General features: G+C 43.6%; 3 protein-coding genes across 3 annotated transcripts in view; 1 reads left to right on the top strand and 2 right to left on the bottom strand.

Moving 5' to 3' along the window:
• Positions 1-7467, bottom strand: part of LOC141096301 (uncharacterized) — a 40527-nt gene extending 33060 nt beyond the window's left edge. Inside the window, exons 1-2 of the mRNA XM_073582842.1 lie at positions 7147-7467; positions 6461-6518 (exon numbers count right to left, since the gene is read on the bottom strand). Coding sequence (XP_073438943.1) covers positions 6461-6518; positions 7147-7467 — 379 coding nt within the window. The remainder of the gene's footprint in view (positions 1-6460; positions 6519-7146) is intronic.
• Positions 7468-8481: 1014 nt separating this feature from the next.
• LOC141096302 (hepatocyte nuclear factor 1-alpha-B-like) lies at positions 8482-15904 on the top strand. The gene is made up of 9 exons (XM_073582843.1): positions 8482-8770; positions 11290-11502; positions 11581-11767; positions 12074-12282; positions 12364-12672; positions 12818-13006; positions 13934-14055; positions 14255-14369; positions 15766-15904. Exons 1-9 carry the CDS (start codon positions 8482-8484, stop codon positions 15894-15896), a joined length of 1764 nt encoding a protein of 587 aa, XP_073438944.1. The 3' UTR covers positions 15897-15904.
• LOC141096256 (protein CUSTOS-like) overlaps positions 15649-22824 on the bottom strand; it is a 47057-nt gene continuing 39881 nt past the window's right edge. Inside the window, exon 6 of the mRNA XM_073582772.1 lies at positions 15649-16683. Within this exon, the coding sequence (XP_073438873.1) occupies positions 16194-16683 (490 nt within the window). The 3' untranslated portion in view covers positions 15649-16193. The remainder of the gene's footprint in view (positions 16684-22824) is intronic.

Below are 22824 nucleotides of genomic sequence, written 5' to 3' on the forward strand. Positions count from 1 at the left end.
GTCAGTCTGCATCAGAGCCATTCTCTGATTCACCGTGTAATTTGGGCAGCATGAATCAAGTAGCAGGTTCCTTTTAGGGCCGTCATTCAGACTGCCTTAATAATCTTAATGAATTACAACATGCTGAAGCAAACAAACAATTTTTTACTATCAATGTTAGATTTACATTACTCTTTCAGTAAAGAAGTCTCATCAATGAATATAGAAAACAATTTCTTTAATCCCCATTTATTGGATGACCCGATTAAATCTGATTTCATTTATTTATTTTTTTTAAGAAAAGATTAACATCAAACAGTCCGTTTCCCACTAAAGATATTGAAATAAGCAGAGCTCTTTTTTTTTTTTTATAAATTCTTTATCTAAGAATGCTGTTACCGAAAAATTAACGGTGTACAAGTCAATGTAATCAACATTCACATTTTTCTTAATGAAGGAATTCAGGGAAGGAATAGGAGAAGAGGTGGGAAGGGGAAACATGGATTCAGGTAAAATTGGGAAAGGAAGGGGTGCGGATGGTAGTCCCATTGGATGAAAGCCTCTATCTTTTAAATCACAGTTGTAGAAAACAAAGTATATATATTCATATAAAGCATAAATAGTACACTGCATTAAAATTCCTTCCGTTAGAGCTTAATATTATTTTGATATATAAACCATTGGTGCCAGCTTCCATTTAAATTGTCTTGTTTGCGGTGAGGCAGTCGAATTTTTTCAAGAGAATATATACTGTTAGCTTTGTTTACCCATTCTGATAAGGAAGGTGGATCAGTATCCTTCCAATGTCTAGCGATGAGGATTTTAGCTGCTTTAAGTAAGTATCTTTAAGATCTCATCTCTCGAGATCTCAGTCCCGAGATCACCATCAGCGCATGAGCCGCCCCCAGCAGCGGCCGCCATATTGCCGGAGCCCAAAACAGAGGGGACCGAGAGGGAGCCCCGGGGCTCTGGCCTGTCGCAAAATGTCGCCAGAGCCCCAGGATTGGAACCGGAGACACCGCTGGTCACCCGGAGACACGGAGACACCCACAGCGCCGACGAACACCCGGTAAATGTGGGCAGAGCCCCGGGCTGCTGCACAGACCCCCCCTTGCAGCAGCGCAAGCCCCCCCTGGTAGCAGCATGAGCCTCCCTGGTAGCATTACAGCCCCCCTGGCAGCAGCGCAAGCCCCCTCTGGTAGCAGCATGAGCCCCCCTGATAGCAGCATGAGCCCCCCTGGCAGCAGTATAGCCCCCCTGCCAGCAGCATGAGCCCCCCTGGCAGCAGCACAGACCCCCCCTGGCGGAGCAGCACGAGCCCCCCTAGTAGCAGCACGAGCCCCCCTGGTAGCAGCACGAGCCCCCCTCCCCCTGGCAGCGCGCTGCACATCAGAGCACCCTCTCATCCCTTCCTGCGGCCTGCAGTATCACCCCACTTCTGCCTCCTCCAGCAGCGACCCTGGGACCCCACTTCCCCGCAGCCACCACCCCCGGTAAGCAATAAGACACCTGGATTATAAGAGGCACCACCATTTTATTAAAAAAAGTTTTTTCCTGTTTTTCTCCTCAAAATTTGTGGTGCGTCTTATAATCTGGAGCGTCTTATAAAGCGAAAAATATGGTAATCACTTACACATTTGAGCCCAGGACAGACATTCAAGAGGACCTGTTTGGATGTCAGAGGGGGTATTGTTCGAAAGACCTTCTTTATGTGACTATATATAATTTTCCAGAAAGGTATAATTTTAGTGCATTCATACCATATATGGGCAGGCGTACCTGGCAATAAATTGCATCTCCAACAATAAGAAGAGTAAGACTTGTCAATCCTAGAGAGAGTATCTGGGGTTTTATACCAGCGAGAAATAATCTTATAATTTAACTCTTTGTATCTCGTTGAAGGAGAAATGGAGTGAATCTCTTTCCAAAGTCGAGAAATTTCCTCTGGTGATAATGATAAATTTAATTCTTTCTCCCATTTGCTAATGAAGTCAGGAGGTTCTCTCATATCACAAAGTAATTTGTAAATTTTAGATATAATTTTTTTATTTGTTTTAAAGTCAAAAAAGATATCTTGAGTATATTTATCGGTGAAGTTATTGTAGATGTTAGGTATCTGAGTTCTAATTGTTTCTTTTATAATTTCAGACTCTGTCTCTGACATTAGAACACCTCTAAATATAGTCCTGAGCTCACTTGTAAAGTGGCCAATATGTATATAAGGGAGAATCCCTAGATTTTTTATTTTAATGGCTCTGTATCTATTCGGGATCAAGTGTAATAATGGCGTACATGTACAAATACTAGGAACAAAATTATATTTTTTATTAGTTCTGTGCCAAATAGATAGAGAGTTTAGTTAAAGGTTTCACGATCTCACGATATTTAAATATATTTAAATTTATTGTATGGTGTTGACCAAAGATAATGGTTAATATTTTTATTTAAAAGATTAAGTTCGATGTCGACCCATAATTTCCTAGGGGGAGAAATTCTTGCTTCCCTTATTCTGGCCATATGTGAAGCGTGTCTATATTTCTCAAAGTCAGGTAAACCCAGCCCTCCTTTGCATTTCCTTTTTATTAGCGTTGAGTGTTTGATCCTACTACTTTTGTTTTGCCAAATAAATTTGGAGACTAGGGTTTTAATTTTTTGAAAAAAGGATAGTGGGATATCAATAGGTAACACTTGAAGGAAATAAAGTATTTTGGGTAGAGTAATCATTTTCACGATATTAATTCTGCCAAACCAGGAAATAGGGAACTCCCTCCATGTGGAAACGTCTCGTTCCAGGTTGCGAATTAGAGGTATAAAATTAAGATTATATAAGGAGGAAATGGAGTTTATCTTGGTCCCTAAATATGTGATATGAGAGCAATTATTTCTGAATGGAGATTTATTAGACAAGAGAGTCCAATCTTCCTGGTTGACATTAATGTTTAATATTTCTGACTTATAAAAATTTAGCTTGAAGTTTGATACTAGGCGAAATTCCCGTATTTCTTCAGTTAGTGGTTTGATAGATTGCCAGGGGTCTTTTAAATAAAAAAGAACATCGTCCGCAAATGCGGCTATTTTATGCTCTTTGTCACCACATCTTACACCTTGGATTTTGAGATTTTGTCTAATATTTTTGTAGAAAGGTTTCCATAACCAGTACAAATAGGAGTGGGGAGAGAGGGCACCCCTGTCTTGTCCCGTTCCTTATCCCAAAGCTAGGAGAAAGATCATTATTGATTTTCAGTCGAGCTGTTGGATGGGAGTATAGAGCAAGGACTTTCCCTATGAAGGAATCAGGAAAACCAAACTTCATTAATGTTTTTTTCCATATACTCCCAATCAATTCAATCAAAAGCCTTTTCGGCATCAGTTGAAAGAAGAGCGGTTTGAATATTTTTACGTTTTGTAAAGTGAATTATATTCAGGGTTTTAATAATATTATCTTTGGCCTCTCTACCCCCTACAAAGCCCACCTGGTCGAATTTGATCAAATCTGACAAGAGGTTCTGTACCCTTTTGGCCCAAATCCTTGCATACTACTTGATATCGTTGTTAATCAACGAGATTGGCCGATAGCTGCCACAAAGGGTTGGGTCCTTACCCTCCTTCGGGATAAGAGCAACATGGGCTGAGAGTGCTTCCGTTTTAAATGTATTTGTTCTAGTTATATTATTAAAATATTTCAATAGATATGGGGAGAGTTCTTCTCTGAAAATTTTATAATACTCGGTATCCATCTGGGCCTGGACTTTTCCCTTTGGGGCTTGTTTTGATGACAGATTCAAGTTCATCCATTGTGATTGGGTTATCTAGAGATTGCATTTGCTGGGGTGTTAGTTTAGGTAGGTCTATTGTTTGTAGGTACTTATTTATGAGTTCAGATTTCCTTTTCGGATCTGTGGAATATTTTGGTTTTAGATTGTAAAGGTTTGAATAAAATAAGGTAAAAATATCTGCTATTTACTCCGTTTTGTGATGTATTTGATCTCGCGAATCTTTAATCTTTTGTATTTAAGCTGATTTAATTTTCTTTTTAACCAAGTTTGACAGATTTTTACCGCACTTATTCGCCTGGGTGTATATTTTAAATCTTGAGTATTGCAAGTATTTTTCAGATTCTTGTCTCAACAGTTCTCTGAGTTCTGCTCTAAAGGTACTGTCACACTTAGCGATGTACCAGCGATCCCGACCAGCGATGACGCGGTCAGGATCGCTGGTACATCGCTAAGTGGTCGCTAGTGAGCTGCCACACAGGCAGATCTCACCAGCAACATCGCAGGGGATGGGGGTCGCTACTTACCTGTCACACCAGGCGATCCTGCCTCCTCCCGCCCGGCTCCACGCGTCGCTCGTCATCACAGCAGGAAGCGCCGCAGGAAGCTGACGACGAGAAACGGTCCTGAACGTTCTCGCGCGATCAGCGATAACCAGCGGGGGAGCGGGTCGTAGGTAAGTATCAGACACAGCGATATCGCTAGCAATATCGCTATAACATCACCAGTTATAGCGATATTGCTAGCGATATCGCTTAGTGTGACAGTACCTTAAGTCTAACAAGATCTTTTTCTAAGGAGGCTTCTTGAGAGATTTTATGATTCTCCTCTAATACCTTTATTTGGGATAGTAGTGAAGCTGTGAGTTTCTCCTTTTCTTTTTTTTCCTAGAGCCCAGTTCTAAGAGATAACCCCTGAGCACCGCTTTGTGTGCCTCCCAAACATTACAGTCAGAGATGTCGTTACTACGGTTCTCCAGAAAAAAATTGTTTAATATTCTTCCTTATGGATTCTTGACACTCAGTATCGTATATTAAATTATTATTAAGTTTCCAATTAAAAGCGCATTTTTTGTGTTACTTAGAATGATGTTGGTGAAAAATGGAGCATGGTCCGAGTATATTATATTATTATAAGAGGTCTTTTTAACCGAGCTTATTAGGTGATGTGGTATGAATAGATAGTCAATTCTTGAGTATTTTTTTATGTACTGAAGAGAACGAATAATCCCTCATTGAGGGGTGTATTATTCTCCATGTATCCAGCAGGAGAAGATCCATCAGTGATTTTTTTTTATGTATCTAGTTGTTTTATGTGGTATGGATGATTGCCCATTAGAGGTGTCGAGAGGGGGGTGTAGGGGAATGTTGAAATCACCTCCCAGAATTGGCATGCCTTCAACAAAATGATTCAAAAGCCTAAATATTTTTTTGAAAAAGGGAAGGTAATTCACATTCGGGGCATATATATTAATTAAAGTGTATGTCTTGTTGTAGATCATGCATTTCAGAAAAAGATATCTCCCGTCTCCATCAAGTAAAGCATCTTTAAAAACAAAGGGGAGATTCTTACTAATAACAATGGAAACCCCTTAATTTCTTTTATTTGGAGAGGTAGAGTTATACCATTTAGTGAATGTTTTATTTTTGGTTAGGTGATTATATGTTCTCTTGAAGTGGGTTTCTTGAAAAAAAGATTACATCCACTTTATTCTTCTCTAAATGTCTCAATATTTGTGATCTTTTCTGTGGAACATTTATGCCTTTAACATTGAAGGGTGCTATGTTTAGATTGGCCATATGTATGGTTTGTAGTTGGAGACATTGTGTAAGAGGCTACCAATAGAACCTAAGGGAAAAAACTTACAATTGGGGGTAACAGTTATTAAAGGGAATCTGTCACCCTTTTTTTGAGATATCATATAATGATATCTTTCAATTGTGTGTCACATAAGGATTCTCTTAGTACTTTTGCTTCCCCCTGACCCCGCACCTTTCATGCATAAATACCTTTTTTATATCGGTTCAGATGTATGTAAACTGCCGCGGTCCGGTCCGATGGGCGGGGCTTATTCACCTGCCCCCCCCTCCCTGTCTTGCTCTACACAAGAAGAAATGCATTCCCTTTAACGTGCTCGAAGAAAACATGTTATCCAGAGAATCGTGACGGATTACTGACCTGACTTGAGTTCACAGTTTTCTACTGGTTGGATAAGTACCCGATGGTATCCAACCAGAAAAGATAGCAAATAAAGATCACCAGATCTGTGGGGGCGTGGACCTGACGATCAAAGGCCTTAAGGGAAAGACAGCCCGGAAGAAAAGGGGGAAAAAGAGAAGGAAGAAGACAGGGCAAGAGACAAAAAAAAAGGATGTAGTAAAGAAATAGAAAGAAGATGCAAGTGCCAATCCTGACTGAGTCTTAATTATATAAGGACTGAAAACCAGAATATATCAAATATTAAACTTTTCCTGTTAACTAGCTTGTGTTATTAAACACAATGAATTGTAAGAAAGAGAAAAGTCAGTCAAGCATAGAAACACATTATTCAAAACTGGTGAAGAGTTCGTGACTCCAAGAGCTAGGCCATTCCCTCTAGATTTGGAGTGTTTCAACCTTCACCATCCTTGTTGCTTCCACTAGACATTTTGTTAATGTCCGCATTCAACCTTCTGATTTTCTAAGGCTTATTTGGTGTAGTATCAGACCATTTTTCATGTACTGGTAATGGTGGGAATTTGAGAAATTCTTCTGCAGTTGTCCAATCTGGTAATTGAAGATGAGAAAGGTCCATCTTGTTCAGGACATAAGGTAGATCCTCAGGTGTTCTTATAATCTTATAATTGTTGTCCAGGGAGATAGCAAGTCCAAATGGGAACATCCATCTATAGGCTATGTTTCTATCTCTGAGGGTCCTAGTCAGAGGCTGGAGTTGTCTTCTGAGATCTAAAGTGAGTTTTGAGAGGCCTTGAAAAATTTGGATCTCATTGTCCTCATATTCAATTTTAGCTGCTTGCCTTGATCTGTGATAGATTTCTTCTTTAGCTTTAAAGTTTTGTATACAACAGAGAACATCCCTAGGTTTATCTGGGCTTATATTTTTGGGTCTATAAACTCTGTGGGCCCTTTCAATGCATATAGTATTAGAGTCGTCATTGCCCAACAAATCCTTGAATATGTTGATGAGAGTAGATGTAATGTCCTTATCCAAAATTTTTTCAGGAAGCCCTCTGATTCTCAAGTTATTCCTTCTTGACCTGTTCTCCAAGTCATCTGTATGGATTTTCTGTAGGAAGCTCTCCTTTTGATTATCAATTAGAATTTCGGTAACACGTTTGGAGTGTGTGGATATCTGATCACAAGTATCTTCCAAAGTCTGCACTCTTGTGTATACCTGCCTGACATCTTTTCTAAGATCTGCTATTTCTTCTTTAATGGTTTGGGTAAAGTCTTTAAAGAGATTCCTTATGCATTCTGTAGTAGGTAGGGTTTTAATATAATCTTTAAGGCTTGTTTCTTCAAATGTAGTATCCTCTTCCTCATCGCTATCAGACCATTGCGTGCGAGAAGAAGAGCTTTGTTTATGTGCAGAATTTGATTTACTGGAATGGATATCCAGAGAGAGTTGTTTTCTAGATCTCTCCTCTTGACCTTTCTTCGGGGTTTTAGTGGTTTTGGCTACCTCTTCAGTTTGCATTTTGGTAGATTTACCCATTTTTTAAATCTGGTTTAAATGTAACTCAATCAGGAAGTATGGCGAAATCAAGTCATTTAGAAATTATTCATAGTTTCATAAACAACTGGTCATAGAGAGGTAGTTTACATTGAAAGTGGATTCCTCAGGCTGTATCTAAAGGGGCCACTAGGTGGCAGCAAAGTCACTCATTCAAATCCTCTGCAATCCATTCTTCCATATACTAGACTGTTGTTGTATAAAATTCAAAACTTCTTTCTAAGTAGATGCTGTGAAGGCCTCTTATTAAGCTCAATATTTAATGGGTTGCATGTACAAACATGAGCTGTTATCCACTTGATCCACTGCCCTCAGACAGCGTATATATAGGGGCGCAGGCTTATGAGATCGCGCCTTTCAGGTGTTTTTACTAAAATGACTTTAGGTATTTATTTTTTTTATAATTAATATCCTTCCCCTTTTTTCTTATTTGTCACAGGAGGTGGGTAGGGAGCAGGCATCGGGCCCAGAGGTTGTAGGTAACGCTATTTATGTGATGCAGGGCGGCGGGCCCCAGCACCGACCGCACCAGTAACCTGGACCCGGCTGGCACAGGAGCACCGCGCACCCAGGCGAAAAAGGGCTGCGCTCGGGCAACAAACAGTGAATGCCCGGTGACGGTGTGCTTCAGTGGGGAATGCCGCAGCTTGTTCCTCTGTGAGGAGAGGAAAGTGCAATACACAAAATTTATGCAGTCCCTATTTATATGAGAGAGAGTTCAGAAGGGTTGTTATGAGAAATATGGGACTGGTAATAAAAAAGAATCTCCTTTGTGGAGTGTTCCCCTTTTACATATGCTCTGTTTCAGCCCTCTAATATGGGGAGCTGTAAGCCTAGTTCGCCCTCAGCTCAGTCCAGGTTCTCTCTTAATTCTGCACCCACCAGGTGACCCCCAGCGTCTAAGAACAGTCCAGGATATTCAGGCAGTGTCCTTGTGTCAAAAAACACCACCACTCCGGCGCGTCAGGCCGCGCAGCCCGGGGCCCAGATTCCAAAATGGCGCCCAAAGAGCACGGAGCTTCCAGGAGAAGGCGGCTTCACCTCACGACAGGCCCAGACTCCGAGGCGTCGCAGGAAGGAGAGCTAGCAGCACCCGCTGCGTCACCGGCGTCTAGCAGCTCCGTCCACTCCCAGCCGGTCCGCACCCGCTCACTCCCGGGTCCACAGAACAGGGCCAGAGGCGCACGACAGCGCAACCGAGTAGCTGGGGTCGACTCCCGCCGTCCACTCAGCGCAGAGAGGGAGACCCAGCGGCTAATAGAGGGACAAGGCACCGACCATCCAGGTGAGAGTCCCCGCAGGTGTAACCCGCAGCTATACCTCAGAGAGGAGCCCCCACCGTCTCCTTGTCAGCTCCTCCAGCTGTGCAGCAGGGTGGGAAAACATCCCCTATTCAGCGTCTCAGACACTCTCAGGGCAGTCCCGGTTTCCTCCGTCCTGCAGAAGATCGATCTAAGGGATCCAGGGGGTCACCAGTCCATCCAGACCACAGGGGAGTGGAGTGTGGGGAGGAAAAAGGTTTTTTTTTCCTTTGATTTATTTATTTTTAGGCAGGAGCTCCTGGGCCGTGCATCCTCTCCTCAGCTTGGTCAGGCCACGCCTCAGCAGAGCTTTTTAGTCTGAATTCCCCTTCCTCCTCTCCGAGATAAATGCATGTTGTCAATAGCTCCTGACATATACTGTATATTGAATAGAAATCTGTGACGAATGTCATCCATAGGACTCAATGGTAAAAAAAAAAAAAAAGAAAAGAAAAAGCATTGTACTCCTCCTTAGGGAGATGGATGGGTTTAACAAATGTGTTGGGAGGGATCCTACAGGTGTTCTATTGTGCTTTTCGGCTCGTTCATTCTGTATCTGGGTGTCCGCCTACAGTAAGTGTGTACACCCAAAAATGACCCACGTCAGAGTGCGCGTTCGCTCTGCCAGCATCATTATAGTCTATGGCCCCGTTGGCGCATACATCCAAATCCCGTTTTGCAGAGGGGTTCAAACGTAAGTCCCGACGGGACCCATGAATGTGCAGAAAAGTGCAATGTGAAAGTGCCCTTAGACACATACTATGTAAACTCTAACATGGAGTCCAAAGGTTACCCTGCCCTCTACTTTTCTTTTATTGCCCTGTGTTCTTGATTACTCGTAATACATTTAGAGCCACATAAGGATAATAAATACCAATACTCATTATTCCCCGACTACAATCCAATAAAACACAAAAATATTTATATAACGGGATAACAAAAAACCTTCAGCTTTTATTAACTAATAATTAAAACAGCATCTGATAGTGTAATCATTTAAATTTCTCACAATGGAGGATAGTAAAAAATAAAAAAATATGAAAGATATTTCACTAATTTAAGTCAGATACTGAATAGTTTTTGAATAAAGCGTGCTGAAAATACGTGGATGGCTGCGTCCATATATCAACCTACATGCCCAACCTCTGTTGCAGTAATTCTATTAAAAACAAGCATATTTTGATATATTCTTACATTGAAATGTGTGTAGGCTTTATCATGACATTTGGAAGGCTCTGGTTCTGATGGTAATGGAGATCTATGGGGTCAGCCACTTTGATAGTCCAACTTGTGGCCCTCATCTGTCCTTGGAAGGGTGCAGTGGCCCATTCCGGGATAATAATCAGTTTGAGCTTTCACTGCGGCCTTGAATTTTGAGTGTTCTGCTTTTTTCACGGACAGAACACAAACAGGCTATAGGCTGTTCATACTTTTATTGCGGACAATTAGGATAGAAATTATAATAAAGGGTAAAACTTTGCACTGTAAATAGGTTGGAAAGGTATATAAGGTCTCAAACAAGAAATGTAGAGCATGCCCTTATGACACTATGGCCACACTCCTTTAACTCTTAGTAAAGTAAGAAGCTGATGGACATCGCACACGTGCTGACAAAATTGGCAGAAAAGCAATAAATGTTGCGTTAATCTGTAGCACAAAAATGGTGCAAATCAGACCATTAAGATGGAGGAAATAAAATTATAAATTTCCCCATTATATTCTAACTATACGCTGCTCATTTTAACTTAGGCCTCATTCCGATTTCATTTTTCACGTACAAGTTTTATCAGTTTTTCATAGAAAGAACATGCACCCATTATAGTCTACAGGGCTGTTCACATGTCTGTTTTGTGTCGGTTTTTGATCTGAATTTTGCACATCAAACTTAATCATACAAGTCTACGGGTCCGTGAAAATCATGGAAAGAACATGGATGTACAGTCCCATGTGCTGTCTGTGATTAACATTGTAATGTACAGTATAGTAGAAGTTTTTTCATTTATGTCTGCATAACACTGACCGTAAAAAAAAATTACACTGACGACACTGTTTTTTCTGTACATGAAAAACGTATGCTGATGGATATGCTTGAATGTTTTAAAAACTAGAAACACTGCAACTGACCACTAGTATTTAGTCCAGTTCTCCCCGCTAGCTCTACTTATTCTTAGTTTATTGCCAGAGCAACCAATTGTTCATAGACAGGACAGCGCTTACAAGCTCCTCTGCTTGTAAGAACTGCACTGAGTCCGGAATGGGCAGCTCCCAATATAAATCTGCCTCAATCCAGGCCGACTGTGCCTGTAATGCCGTGAGGCCCAATCATACACCCGCTTTGTAAGCACACAGTTAAGGCAAATTGTGATGCAAAAATGGCACGTAACTACACTGTCACCCAAGCTGGACAGAAGTTTTTAATGTATTTTTTTGGTGAAAAGAAAAGACCTTTTATAAATATGTATTGATTAAGAAAGAATAAAAGTTTTTATGGCAAATTAATTAGATTTTTCTTGTAGGGAAGACCCATGGCACGTGGCAAAACTGGTAAAATCCTACTTACAACAGCACAATATTCCTCAAAGGGAAGTGGTGGACACCACAGGGCTCAACCAGTCACATCTATCCCAACACCTCAACAAGGGGACACCCATGAAAACCCAAAAGCGGGCAGCCCTGTATACCTGGTATGTCGGTAAACAGCGAGAAATTGCAAGGCGTGAGTATGCCTAAATATCTACGAGACCTCATTTGTGATTAAAGTATACGGGCCCTTATACTTGTCTTTTAATGACAGAGTTCACACACGCAGGCCAAACCATGATGTCAGATGATATGTCTTGTGACGAAGTGCCAAATAAGAAAATGAGAAGGAACCGATTTAAGTGGGGTCCAGCTTCACAACACATCTTGTTCCAAGCCTATGAAAGACAGAAGAATCCCAGCAAAGAGGAACGTGAAGCACTTGTTGAGGAGTGCAACAGGTAAAGAACAAAAATATTAAATCTGTTCCGTAACGGAGGGAGCTTAGATTTGAAAAGAAATTGCAAAAATGTTGCGACTTGGCATTTTTATGAAAAGTGGGAGAAAACCAATACGACTCAAAAATTATAGTTCACTCAACAAAAATGGCATAATAGCAGAAATTTACACCAGTCCATCTTACTCCAGGTGGTCTTCACAAATCAGCCCATAGTAAAGGCCGCGTGTATGTACTGATCACAATCTTTGTATTCACACATTATACCAACGTTTCTGAACCATTAATAGGCTTTTTCTGTTAACTCAAGGGCAGAGTGTATACAGAGAGGGGTGTCTCCATCACAAGCACAAGGACTAGGCTCTAACTTAGTGACGGAAGTGAGAGTGTACAACTGGTTTGCAAACCGAAGGAAGGAAGAAGCATTTAGACACAAGCTTGCAATGGACACATACAACGGGCAGCAGAGCTCTGCCCCATCGTTGTCAGCCCACGATCTTCCTACATCCAAAGCAGCAGGTAACAATCATGTCTGTATCCCCAAAAGGATCTGATGGGTTATTACATCCCATGCTGTCAAAGTATTTTTTCTTTAAACAGGTCTTCGCTATTCCCAAGACTCCAGCAATGATCGAGGGACGACAATGGTAACCAGCCAAAGCAGCCTTTCTCCATCTGGAATGGAGCATAGCCACAGTCTCATGAGCAGTGACAAGTTAATTTCAACAGTAGGGGGCTCCCTTCCGCCGGTCAGCACACTGACGGCTCTACACAGCCTGGACCATGGACAGCACACGCTGAGCCAAGCACAAAATCTCATTATGGCTTCACTCCCCAGTGTCATGACAATCGGCACAGATACAATTGGACCAGCATTCAGCAATTCTGGCCCTTCAACTTTAGTCATAGGTAAGGAAACGTGTATACTAGTGTAATATTTTATCTGGCATAGATCAAACGTTACCTTTCATTTATGGAAAAGGCTGGAAGAAAGGGGGATGCCTAGACTACAGATACATTGTATAGCAGTAAGGTTTTATACTTTACATTTCAGGTCTAACATCACAATCTCAGAGCGTCCCGGTGATAAACAGTGTTGGCAGCAGTCTGACCACCTTGCAGCCTGTTCAGTTCTCTCAGCAGATCCATCCTTCCCACCAGCAGCCAATAGTCCAACAGGTCCAAAGCCATATGACACAGAACCCATTCATGGCCACAATGGCTCAGCTCCAGTCTCCTCATGGTAAGAAAGGCTAAAATGTAACTGCACTTTCATATGATTTTTAGAATAAGGAGTATAAAATGACACTTTTGCTGGACATCATATGACTTGTATCCTGCATGTTTAGAACTTTTCCACTGCACTAGAAGTCTCGGCAGTTTATGCATCCCTGCTTGTTTCCTATTTCTGAAAAGAAATAAATAAAAATAGTTATATATATATTATCCCCCAATAAAATAATAACACCTGTATTCACCTTCAGTGCCATTCTAGCAGTACCGCCATTGGCTCTCCTGGAGATTGCATGACATTGTTATGTCACACAATCCATGAGGCCAATTAGCGCTGGCTTCACTCTCCTCTCTTTAGGACAAATCAAGACATCCAGAGGAAGTGGGAGAGCAGCCACAGCACTCACTTCCTCTAGGTATCAATTACATTCGTAGGGGAGGTGAGTGAAGCCAGCAATGAATGGCCACAGAGATTGCATGACAATGTCACGCAATCCCTGGAAAAGCCAGTGCCGATACTGCTGGAATGGCACCAGAGGTGAGCATACGTTATTGTTTTACTGGTGGGAAAACATAGGGTTTCAGAAAGGGTTGCCGAGTCGTGGAAATCCTTTTTAAGTAACGTTAAAGGCAACCTGCCATATCCAAAAAATGCTACTTATCTGCAGGTATAGGGTTTATCTACAGGTAAACAGTGTTAAATTTGTTAGGCTACCTATTTGGAGCTACAAGGGAGAAAATGGACTTAAATCCTCCCTATTACTGCTCGCTTCCACTCATAGTTACAGTCACCGCTCACTACTCAGCGACAGCAGCTGTAATCATGCCCCTCCACTTTGATAGTCACATATAAAAGTGCAGTCACATAGAAAAGTGCTGGTTCCATTTATGTAAAGTTGGATTATTTACAGATTTTCCCAACTTTTCATTTCTTCAGCTTTATACAGCCATAAACCAGATGTTGCCCAGTATGCATCGGCTAGCTTCTTTCCACAAACAATGGTCATCACTGACACATCTAACCTGGGAACGTTAACAAGTTTGACCCCCAGCAAACAGGTAACTACAGTCCAGTACAATAAAGTGTTGGTTCTATTTTGTCAAACCTACAGATAAATAGAAGACACTACATATACCGTATGTGTTTGTTCCACAATAAACTTCGATCTCCCTTAGGAAATGATGCGAAATTAATCTTGAGCTTTTACGATTGGTATTTATTACGTGTGATAAATCTACAGAATTGTTCTCTCTTCAGATCCACTCTTTGCACGCTAGTGCACAGGGAGATTCTCACAGTTCCCAGCTTCAGAGTCAGGACTCCAATATCCTGCATCTTGTTCCCAGCCACCGACTCTCCCCTAGTCCAAACGGTAAGGAACAAACCATGAGTAAGAAACAGTATGAAGTACACCTTTAAAAAACATTCCTAAACTGTAAGGGGCCAATAAGGGCATCACAGTGGAGGGTACCCACTCATTGCTCTACTCTTTGACCCACAATAGACAAGCGCTTTGTATGCAGTTTGCATTCTGGTAGGCCTGAACCATCTTTTTAATAGACGTACGGCCATTTATGTGAGTAGCAACCACATTGGTCTATTTTCTGCAGCAAAAATGAGCTAATTACTGGAGTTGAGTGAATTTGTTCGGATTTGGTTGCTGAATCTGAATTTGCCATACTTGTGCCATATAGGTCCCCTATTTGTGCCGAATACATGTTTGATGATCATTCTGAATATATTCGGTAATTTCTACTCCCATTGACTCGAATGACGTTCGGCTGCGTATGATGAATATTGCAAAAACAATATTTGCTGCCGATCGTATTTGGAACCGAATCCGAACAAATTCGCTAATCACTACTGATTACCCCAGAGGCTGTATTTTGAAATTGCTTTTCTCGTAAACGTGTTTATTTATTTAAAAGAGGCAAGAGGTGTCTGGCTCCTGTAGCCAGTAAGAAAAAAAGGTCATATCTCTGCTGAATTTTAGTTTTTAGATTTTTGACAAAGACAGATGTAACAAAATGCTAACATCCACTTAAAAAAAAAAAAAAAAAAATGTTTTGCTCACATCAGCCAAGCACATTCTGCAGCTCTTGTATCCCTACTGTGGCGTTGCTACCTGCCCACACTAGCAGAGAATATATTCAGGGTACGGTTATGTAAAATAAAAGACACTTGTAAAATAAAACCACACACATAACCTCTGTGCAGTCATTTTAACTGTGAGCGCTTAAATCACAGATTATTAGCATTATTATTTTCCATAGAAGAAAAAAAGTAGGACAAAGGCACAGCTGTATGACCTCGGGATAATGAAGCTGCACACACATCAGGGAATACGGGTGCCACTTCCAAGGAAAATAGTCTGTATATCCATAGAGAAGAAAGTGGATAGGCACAATCCGTCCCATGCAAAAAATATCCTTTATTGTGGCATCAAGTTGCCTACAGCAGGCAGATAAAACCTGTTGAAGCGCAATGTAGCGTGATACGATCGTTGTCTGTACTTGCTCCATGGTTTTATCTGCCTGCTGTTGGTAACTTGATGCCACAATAAAGGATATTTTTTGCACGGGACGGATTGTGCCTATCTACTTTCTTCTCTATGGATTAACATTATTATGCCATCCACGTTGTATACCACATGAATCTCAAATACTTTTTCTTTAATAAAAATAGTTTTCCATATTTGAAAAGACATTGTAAAAAAATATATTTTGGAATAATAACCATTCTCCTATATTTTCCTTTCTTGTGTACAGTGTCTTCAGCAAGCTTGGTGCACTACCAGAATTCCAGCACCCCGGACAGCCATAGCCACAGCCATCTTCTCTCCCCTTCTCACACTATAGACAATTATATGTCCACACAGATGGCATCTTCCTCGCAGTAAAAGACCAGCAAGCATTGCTCTACCTGCCAGTACATTCCTTGGACTCATAATAAAGGATGTGCATGATATAAACAGTCATTGTCAGACATAGGGTGCGAGGGCATAAAGACCATCGCCCTCTGCCTCGGATGTCTGGGTTGTGCAGAATGGCTACTATGGACCTATTCTAGCATACGTGTGGGACTGGGAACGTCAGTAACGGCTGAAACCACTTCGGATGAGCCTGTCTCAATGTAAAATTAGATTTATCTTTATCAAACACACAGTATTTGCCGAGTTGAGCCATTGACATCCATATCAGTCACATACATTACAATGTTCCACAACCACCTTCTTTTTCTTATATTTAGTACCACTTTTCCCGCACAACGGACTGATATTCTGCTCAGATGCAGCGTCTTTATTCAATCCTAGTTCCTTCCTTTTCTTCTTCGATCCATCCACTACAGCATCTGTGGGATTATTATGGTCTGATCCACTTTTATTCTTTTTAGGCTGCACTTCAAATTGTGAAGGAATTGCCTGGTCTTCGCATTGAGTCTCATCACTCGTTCCTCTTTCTCCCTTTTTCTTCTTCTTTTTAAACACATGTATCTTACTTTGGGACTCTATGCTGTGGTCATCAGTCAGTCCTCTTTTCTTCTTTGCCTTCTTTTTCTTATGGTTATTATTGGCTGTATCGATGATCTCCACTGGGATTGTCTGTAATGAACTGCTTCTCAGAATATCAAAACCGGACACAGCGGCTTCACTACATCTTCTCTGTTTCTCCTCTTCGCTGTCCTCACTGCCAGGCAGAGATGAAAAAAGAAAAAACATTGTGAAAAATTCTAATTATTTACTAGACAACCAATGAATGAAAGAAAAAAAAAAATAAAATAAAATAACCCTCAAGAACAGTTCTATATGATCTGTTACCAGATCTCACTATACAAACTGCTTACATTAATTAACAGATCTCTTAGACCTGTTGAGGCTGGTGAAGTTACTTTCAAAACAAATTTCAAAGTGGTTGCATAATCGGGATATTACAATGAGCATTTTACGAGTTAGTCTGTGGCTGAATAATCATTTCAAAAAGAATTACTGTAAACAGGTCGAAGGTTTATTACATCATATATACAGTTTGTTTTGTGAAATCTGGTGACAGATTCGCTTTACGACACAGGAAGAATCTTTACTGCGGCGTGAGATTTGCTCAGGCACTAAAGGATCTCCTACTTTTCTTCCTCCACCCTTGGACAGTGCGGGGAATAGTTTTCCTTGTCCTACGGTGAGACTCTCCTAGAAGCAATGTGGAGTACACAAAATATATATCTAAACTGACAGCAACAATCATTTCATCGTCGCCATATAAGCCCCCTCATATAAGGACCTCAATCCAGACCTTCTGAATAGATTTTAATAGGTAAATCACTGTGGAAGAGGATACGATGTATATACATTAATATTTATATAGCGTTACACAATGTAAGCTGCACTTTATATAATTATCAAACCGAACAATAAATGAAATAAGACTTGTCACAGACAATTTGTAATAACTGGTGTGTTACACGGACGACGTCCTAGGGAAGACATGCAAGTTGGATGATCGTCTACTGCACGAAAAAGGTAAGACTTGTCTCGAGTCATGGAGCCCAGCGTTTGTCTGTCAATTCAGATCTATGAGGTTTTGGTTTTTTTATGTTTTTTTTTATGTGGGAGAAGTTGTAATTTTGATGACACTATTCGTTTTCCATTAAAAAAAATTCAAACGCGGTAATATTGGAAACAAGACAAAATAATCCTGCAAATTTTTTTTGGGGGGAAGGAGTTAACGGTATTCATTTTTTGGTTAAAAAACAGGGATTTTTGTGATAACTCATCGTAAAATCCTTTTCGCCGAGACGCTCATTGGGGGACACAGACCATGGGTGTTATGCTGTGGCCAATAGGAGACTGACACTAAGTTGAGACAAAAAAAGTTATCTCCTCCTCCGCAGCATTTACCTTCCTGCTGGCCCCAAGTGAACCAGTTCGGTGCAAAAGCAGTAGGAGATCATTAATATCATATTACAGTACAATCGCCAACCTCATATCAGAGTATAACCCACTGAGTGGGAGACAAGAAGCAGAAGCCGTCAGGCTAACTGGGTGGGTGCTGTGTCCCCCAACGAGCGTCTCGGAGAAAAAATTTTTACGGCGAGTTATCACAAAAATCCCTGTTTCTCCTTCGCCTCAGACCATGGGACGTCCCAAAGCAGTCCATGGGTGGGCAACAATATAACAGATAAAGCCTCATGTAGTGGCTGAGTAAAGGTGCCCTACCGCCTGTTGCAGAATAATCTGCCGAGGACAGTACTGTGGAAGTCCGAGTATGAGTAGTGCTTCAAGAATGTGTACATGCTGAACCAAAATGCAGCCTTGCAGACTTGTTCGGTCGGCATGCGAAGCCGAATGGCCCAGAATGGGCGGACATCGACCATGTAGAATACGCCCTAATCCCTACTGGGATGGGCCACTTCTAAAAGTAGTATAACTCCTGAATAGCCAAATTAATTTCTCTGGCTATTGTGACCCTGAAGTGGCTTACAACAGAGTGCCGTACTCATGACATACGTCCTGAGCGCTGTCATTGCATGCAGGGCGTGCGTAACTACCTCCATCTGAAGTACCAGTGTCGGGCAAAAAGAGGCCAAGACAAAATCAAAAGCGCACCCAGGACCAAATTAACGTTCCAGGCTTCTAACGGACTCTTGTAGGGGGGTACCCCTGAGAAGTCCTGAAAATGAAAGTCATAAATTACGTCATGGAAGCAATCCTGCGCTTAAACAGAGACAGGTAGAGCCAAGATCTGGCCCTTGAGGGAGGTGAGCGTCACAAACGTGAGACCAAGTCAGTCTGGAGAAAACGCTCAAAAGAACTGGAGCGATGAAGACGCGAAGAGAACGACGGTGGTCCTAACACCCTGCGACAGGTGTTCAGGAGAGGTGAAAGATGCGACCTGACGTCGGCCTCTGGGCACCAACCATAGTGGAGACTCCTGAGGAGAGTAGATTAGAGCCCAGGCTTTGAAAGCCAGATCGTTAAACACCAGATCGTGCGATTTGGTGATCCATTGGACATTAGGAGAGCATGTTTGGACGATGCAACAGTCACCTGTGGACGGCGTGTATGATCTGTAGTAACACTGAATACCACGTCCGGCGAGACCAATCCTAGATAACTAGGGAGACTGGAAACGGCCACTAACTCTGTTTACGTGATGACAGTTGCCAGGAAAGGAAGACGAAACTGGTGCCACGGAGTAACCAATTATGCCCCCCTATGGCGTTTTGGATATCGAGACCGGGCTCAGACTGCTGAGTACCTTAACCTTCAGCCTTGAGGCCATCAGATCCCCATTCGGATTCTCCTAACAAAGGCAGTCCTGTTAAAAACGTCCTCCATGGTGGATGCCAACAAACATGGAGATATGTTAACGATTCGAATGGAGTGATACATGAATAGATACTGGAGCTGGTGCCAGTAACCCGGATCACTTGGAATACAAGGATATACAAAAGGACTGCTCTCCAACCAAGGAGGCTGGTATCGACAGCCACCACTGGTGATTAGATCAGAAGAGAAAACTTTCTCCTTGATATGGAGGGAGAACCTCAATGTCCACAGCCTGTGAGGCTGACGTGTGGGGGGGAGCGGCGCCGCCGCCGAGGAGAGCAGTCTTCTGGCGCCGACTGCCAGAAGAGAATACAATTAATTGAAGAGGATCGCTTCAATTGTTACTGCAATCTCTCCCCACCTTGTACCTTACGGCAATCCAGAAGGACAAAGGAGATGAGTGCCAAAGAGTGTGAACTAAAGATGCTGTTCACAATCAAGGTAAGAATCGAATGGAGGGACCCTATTCGTGGATGGTGCACCTCGGCCAAGATCCAAAGATGGTCCAACAGATCCCGTCCCTTCTGGGAAGCATGAACAGATTGAAAAGGAATAGGCGATCGCTACATTCAGTAGCATCGAATAATGGTTCTGTCCTGATGATGTACATCTATGGCTCGGAAAAATAAGCCCATGTTCCACCGCTATGACAAAGCGTCCAGGCCAGCGACGCCACGGGGGAGTGCAGCGCAAGAATGAGGCATGTCTGCGCATGAGTTGGCGCTTCCATCTTGTTAGGAATCGGGTTTCCCCCACTGCACAGGGGGAATCTTAAGCCACGACCTCTGTGGTCTTCCATTCTTCTGCGGCCGCAGAGACGTCAGTCCTAGCGTCTTGCCCAGGCTAATGCTAGGCGTCTGGTTCTAAGTTCCTTGGAAGATGCGAAGGGAAAAAAAAACAAAAACAAAACATTTTGTAGAGGGACAATAAGAAAAAAGGAATCTTTGTATCTAGAAGACCCAGGCTTTGGGCTCGTTCGATACGAACAGCAAACAAAAAAAGGAGACCTCACGAACCAGAAATAAGCGGCCGTCCGTAATTCTGCGTGTCGATGGCTTATGCCGGAAATCACTGGGTGGAAAACCGTCAGGGACCCATCTCCCTCAGGTCCAGACACTTTGGGGAGGACCCTTACATTGCCGGCTGGACCCATGGAAAGACTGGGGTCCCTTGCCGATGGGAGCGCCGGATATACAGTATGCGAGAGGACCAATCTCAGATTTGCTGCCGAAGGCAATGGGGAAGATGATCTAAGCCCTGCTGGGGAAGACATTTGTCCTTCCTTCTATGGCCTTGAGTTCCTTCTGTAAGTGCTGCCCTCCCTCCATTCCGTGAGCCATAATGCCTTATTGAGTGTGATGGCATTTGCCGCTGTGGTGCAGCCGGCCGCATGTGAAAAGGACGTCCAGCTAAAAAGAGAAGAGAGCTGGTTTCGAGGCTCACAGAACGGAATGAATCAGGCTCTCGTCTGTCGATCCGTGGGACCTTTAATTGACTATCCACCTGGCCTGGATGGCCCAGGGATTCAACCCAATGTTTTCGCTAACCAGCTGAAAGCAAGGGGGATTCCTTCCTTCCGGAGGCTTCTGATTTGGTTATCCCATCGGTCCCTTAGCCGGTCAACTATGCCGCAAGCCACACGGAGTGTGGTAAATGCTGTATTATGGGGTATAGTTCACCGGAAGAACGTTACAATTCGAAACAGACCAGGCATTAACCCTCAGAAAACTGTGTGAGTTCCATTAAAAAGACAAAATCTTCCAGTTTTTTTCTTTTCTTTTTTTTTTCTCTAGAGAATCCAAAATCAAGGCGAAACATTAAGCTGATACACAGAGTCCTGTACTCTGTAAACCTGTGGTGAAGGGAAAGCGAGACAGAGCATACGGACATTTAAGCCGTAGTTGGTTGAATAGCGTACTGTGAGCCCCTTCTCTAGATGTCTGCGCATTTGGAATGCCTGCGTCTGCTAATCTACAGCTGCTGTGATCCTGTGAACGCTCTGATGCGCAGAGGGATCGAGGATAACCTGTGCCAGAGGAGAAGCCCGTCCAGGGGGGGGGGGGGAGGGGGAGTCGGGCCCAGTGTTGACAGAGTCTAACACTGGCATGGTGAGATGGCTAAATAGCACTCTTGTTAGCGCTGAATAGGCGCTATCCTTGCCCTCAGTGTTGTATGGCCCTTTAAATTATATAAGGGTGCCCATACCCTGGTCTGCAGGACGTTGGTACTTGCCCAGCCTCATGCTGCTTAGCAGCTGCTGCCAGAAGGACGGAGCGACCGGCGGCGCACTCCGTTAGAGGATGAGAGCGACAGACCTCTGCTAACGGACCATAACTCCTCGAGGGGCATGGTCCCACAGCCAACCCGTCAATGTACGTAATGCAGCCCGGCAAGGAATATAGTCGCCGGGATTAGATCCCCCTCCTCCCCGGCGGCCAGGAGGGGGCGTCTTCTACTCATCGCGGTGTGCATCTCGGTATGGAGCCTCCGTGATGGGACTTCAGCGTGGAGGCGGCGTTCCCGTGAGAACCACTGCCGCGTCACTCCAGTAGAGGCGGCTCCTCTGAAGTAGGCCGAGGTCGGTGCCTAGATTATTGACTGGCGCGGCTCCAGGGAAGGAGTCCGTGGGCCAAGCGCTTCCCGGCGCACGCCGGGGGAGGTGCTGAAACTCCCGCTCTGCCATGCCCTACCTGCGAGAAACGTCAGGCAGGTGGGCTGGACCTCCGACGTGACACGCAGCTGGTGGGTGGAGAAACCGCCTGCGGCCTAGCAAGGGACGAAGCAGGGGGCTAGATTAGCGGTGCCAGACCGGAAAGAACGACCGGGCCCGCGACCCAGAAGCCCCCCTTACCGTCACACCAGGGGGAGAGAGAGCAGAGCCTCTGCCTGCAGGCCAGTGCTGCGACAGGGACGGTGCAGGAACCCTCAATCCACCATACCCTCTGAGGGGGAAGTGGAGAGGGACCGTCCAAGCTCCCTGCAGCACCGCTGTTCCATCAGTGGTGGTGCAGAGGGAGCACCGCGGACGCCGTGGGGGGCCTCTGTGTATCCTAAGGGTTCGCTTCACTAGGATTTCACGGGGCTGTGTCCGGCTGTAGCAGAACTTGTGCTGCGTGGCTTCACGAGAGCAGCACGCTCAGCCTAGAATGACCGATGGCCTGGCACTCACCGCTGTGCACGTCCCGGCATGGAGCCACCACAATGGAACTTCAGCGTGAGGCGCGCGTTCCCCAGGCGACCCTTGGACTGTTCGGTCACTTATCTGGTCGCTTCACGGGCCATGGGTAATCTTCAGGATGGTACGGGGTAAGTGAATGCCTCAATCCAGCATTCCTTAGAAGGGAAGTGAAGAGGGACTGTCTGCCTCCCTGCATCATCCGCTTTAAAAAGTGGTGAAGCAGTGGGGGCTGCACGGATGCCACGTAGAAGCCTCTGAGCATCCTATGGGTTCAATCCCTAAGGATAGGCAGGGCAGGTTGTCCAGCATAGGCCTGGCTGCGGAAGA

This window comes from Dendrobates tinctorius, unplaced genomic scaffold, assembly GCF_039654945.1.
Source record: "Dendrobates tinctorius isolate UK_male_01 unplaced genomic scaffold, ASM3965494v1 ptg000073l, whole genome shotgun sequence".
NCBI lineage: Eukaryota > Metazoa > Chordata > Amphibia > Anura > Dendrobatidae > Dendrobates > Dendrobates tinctorius.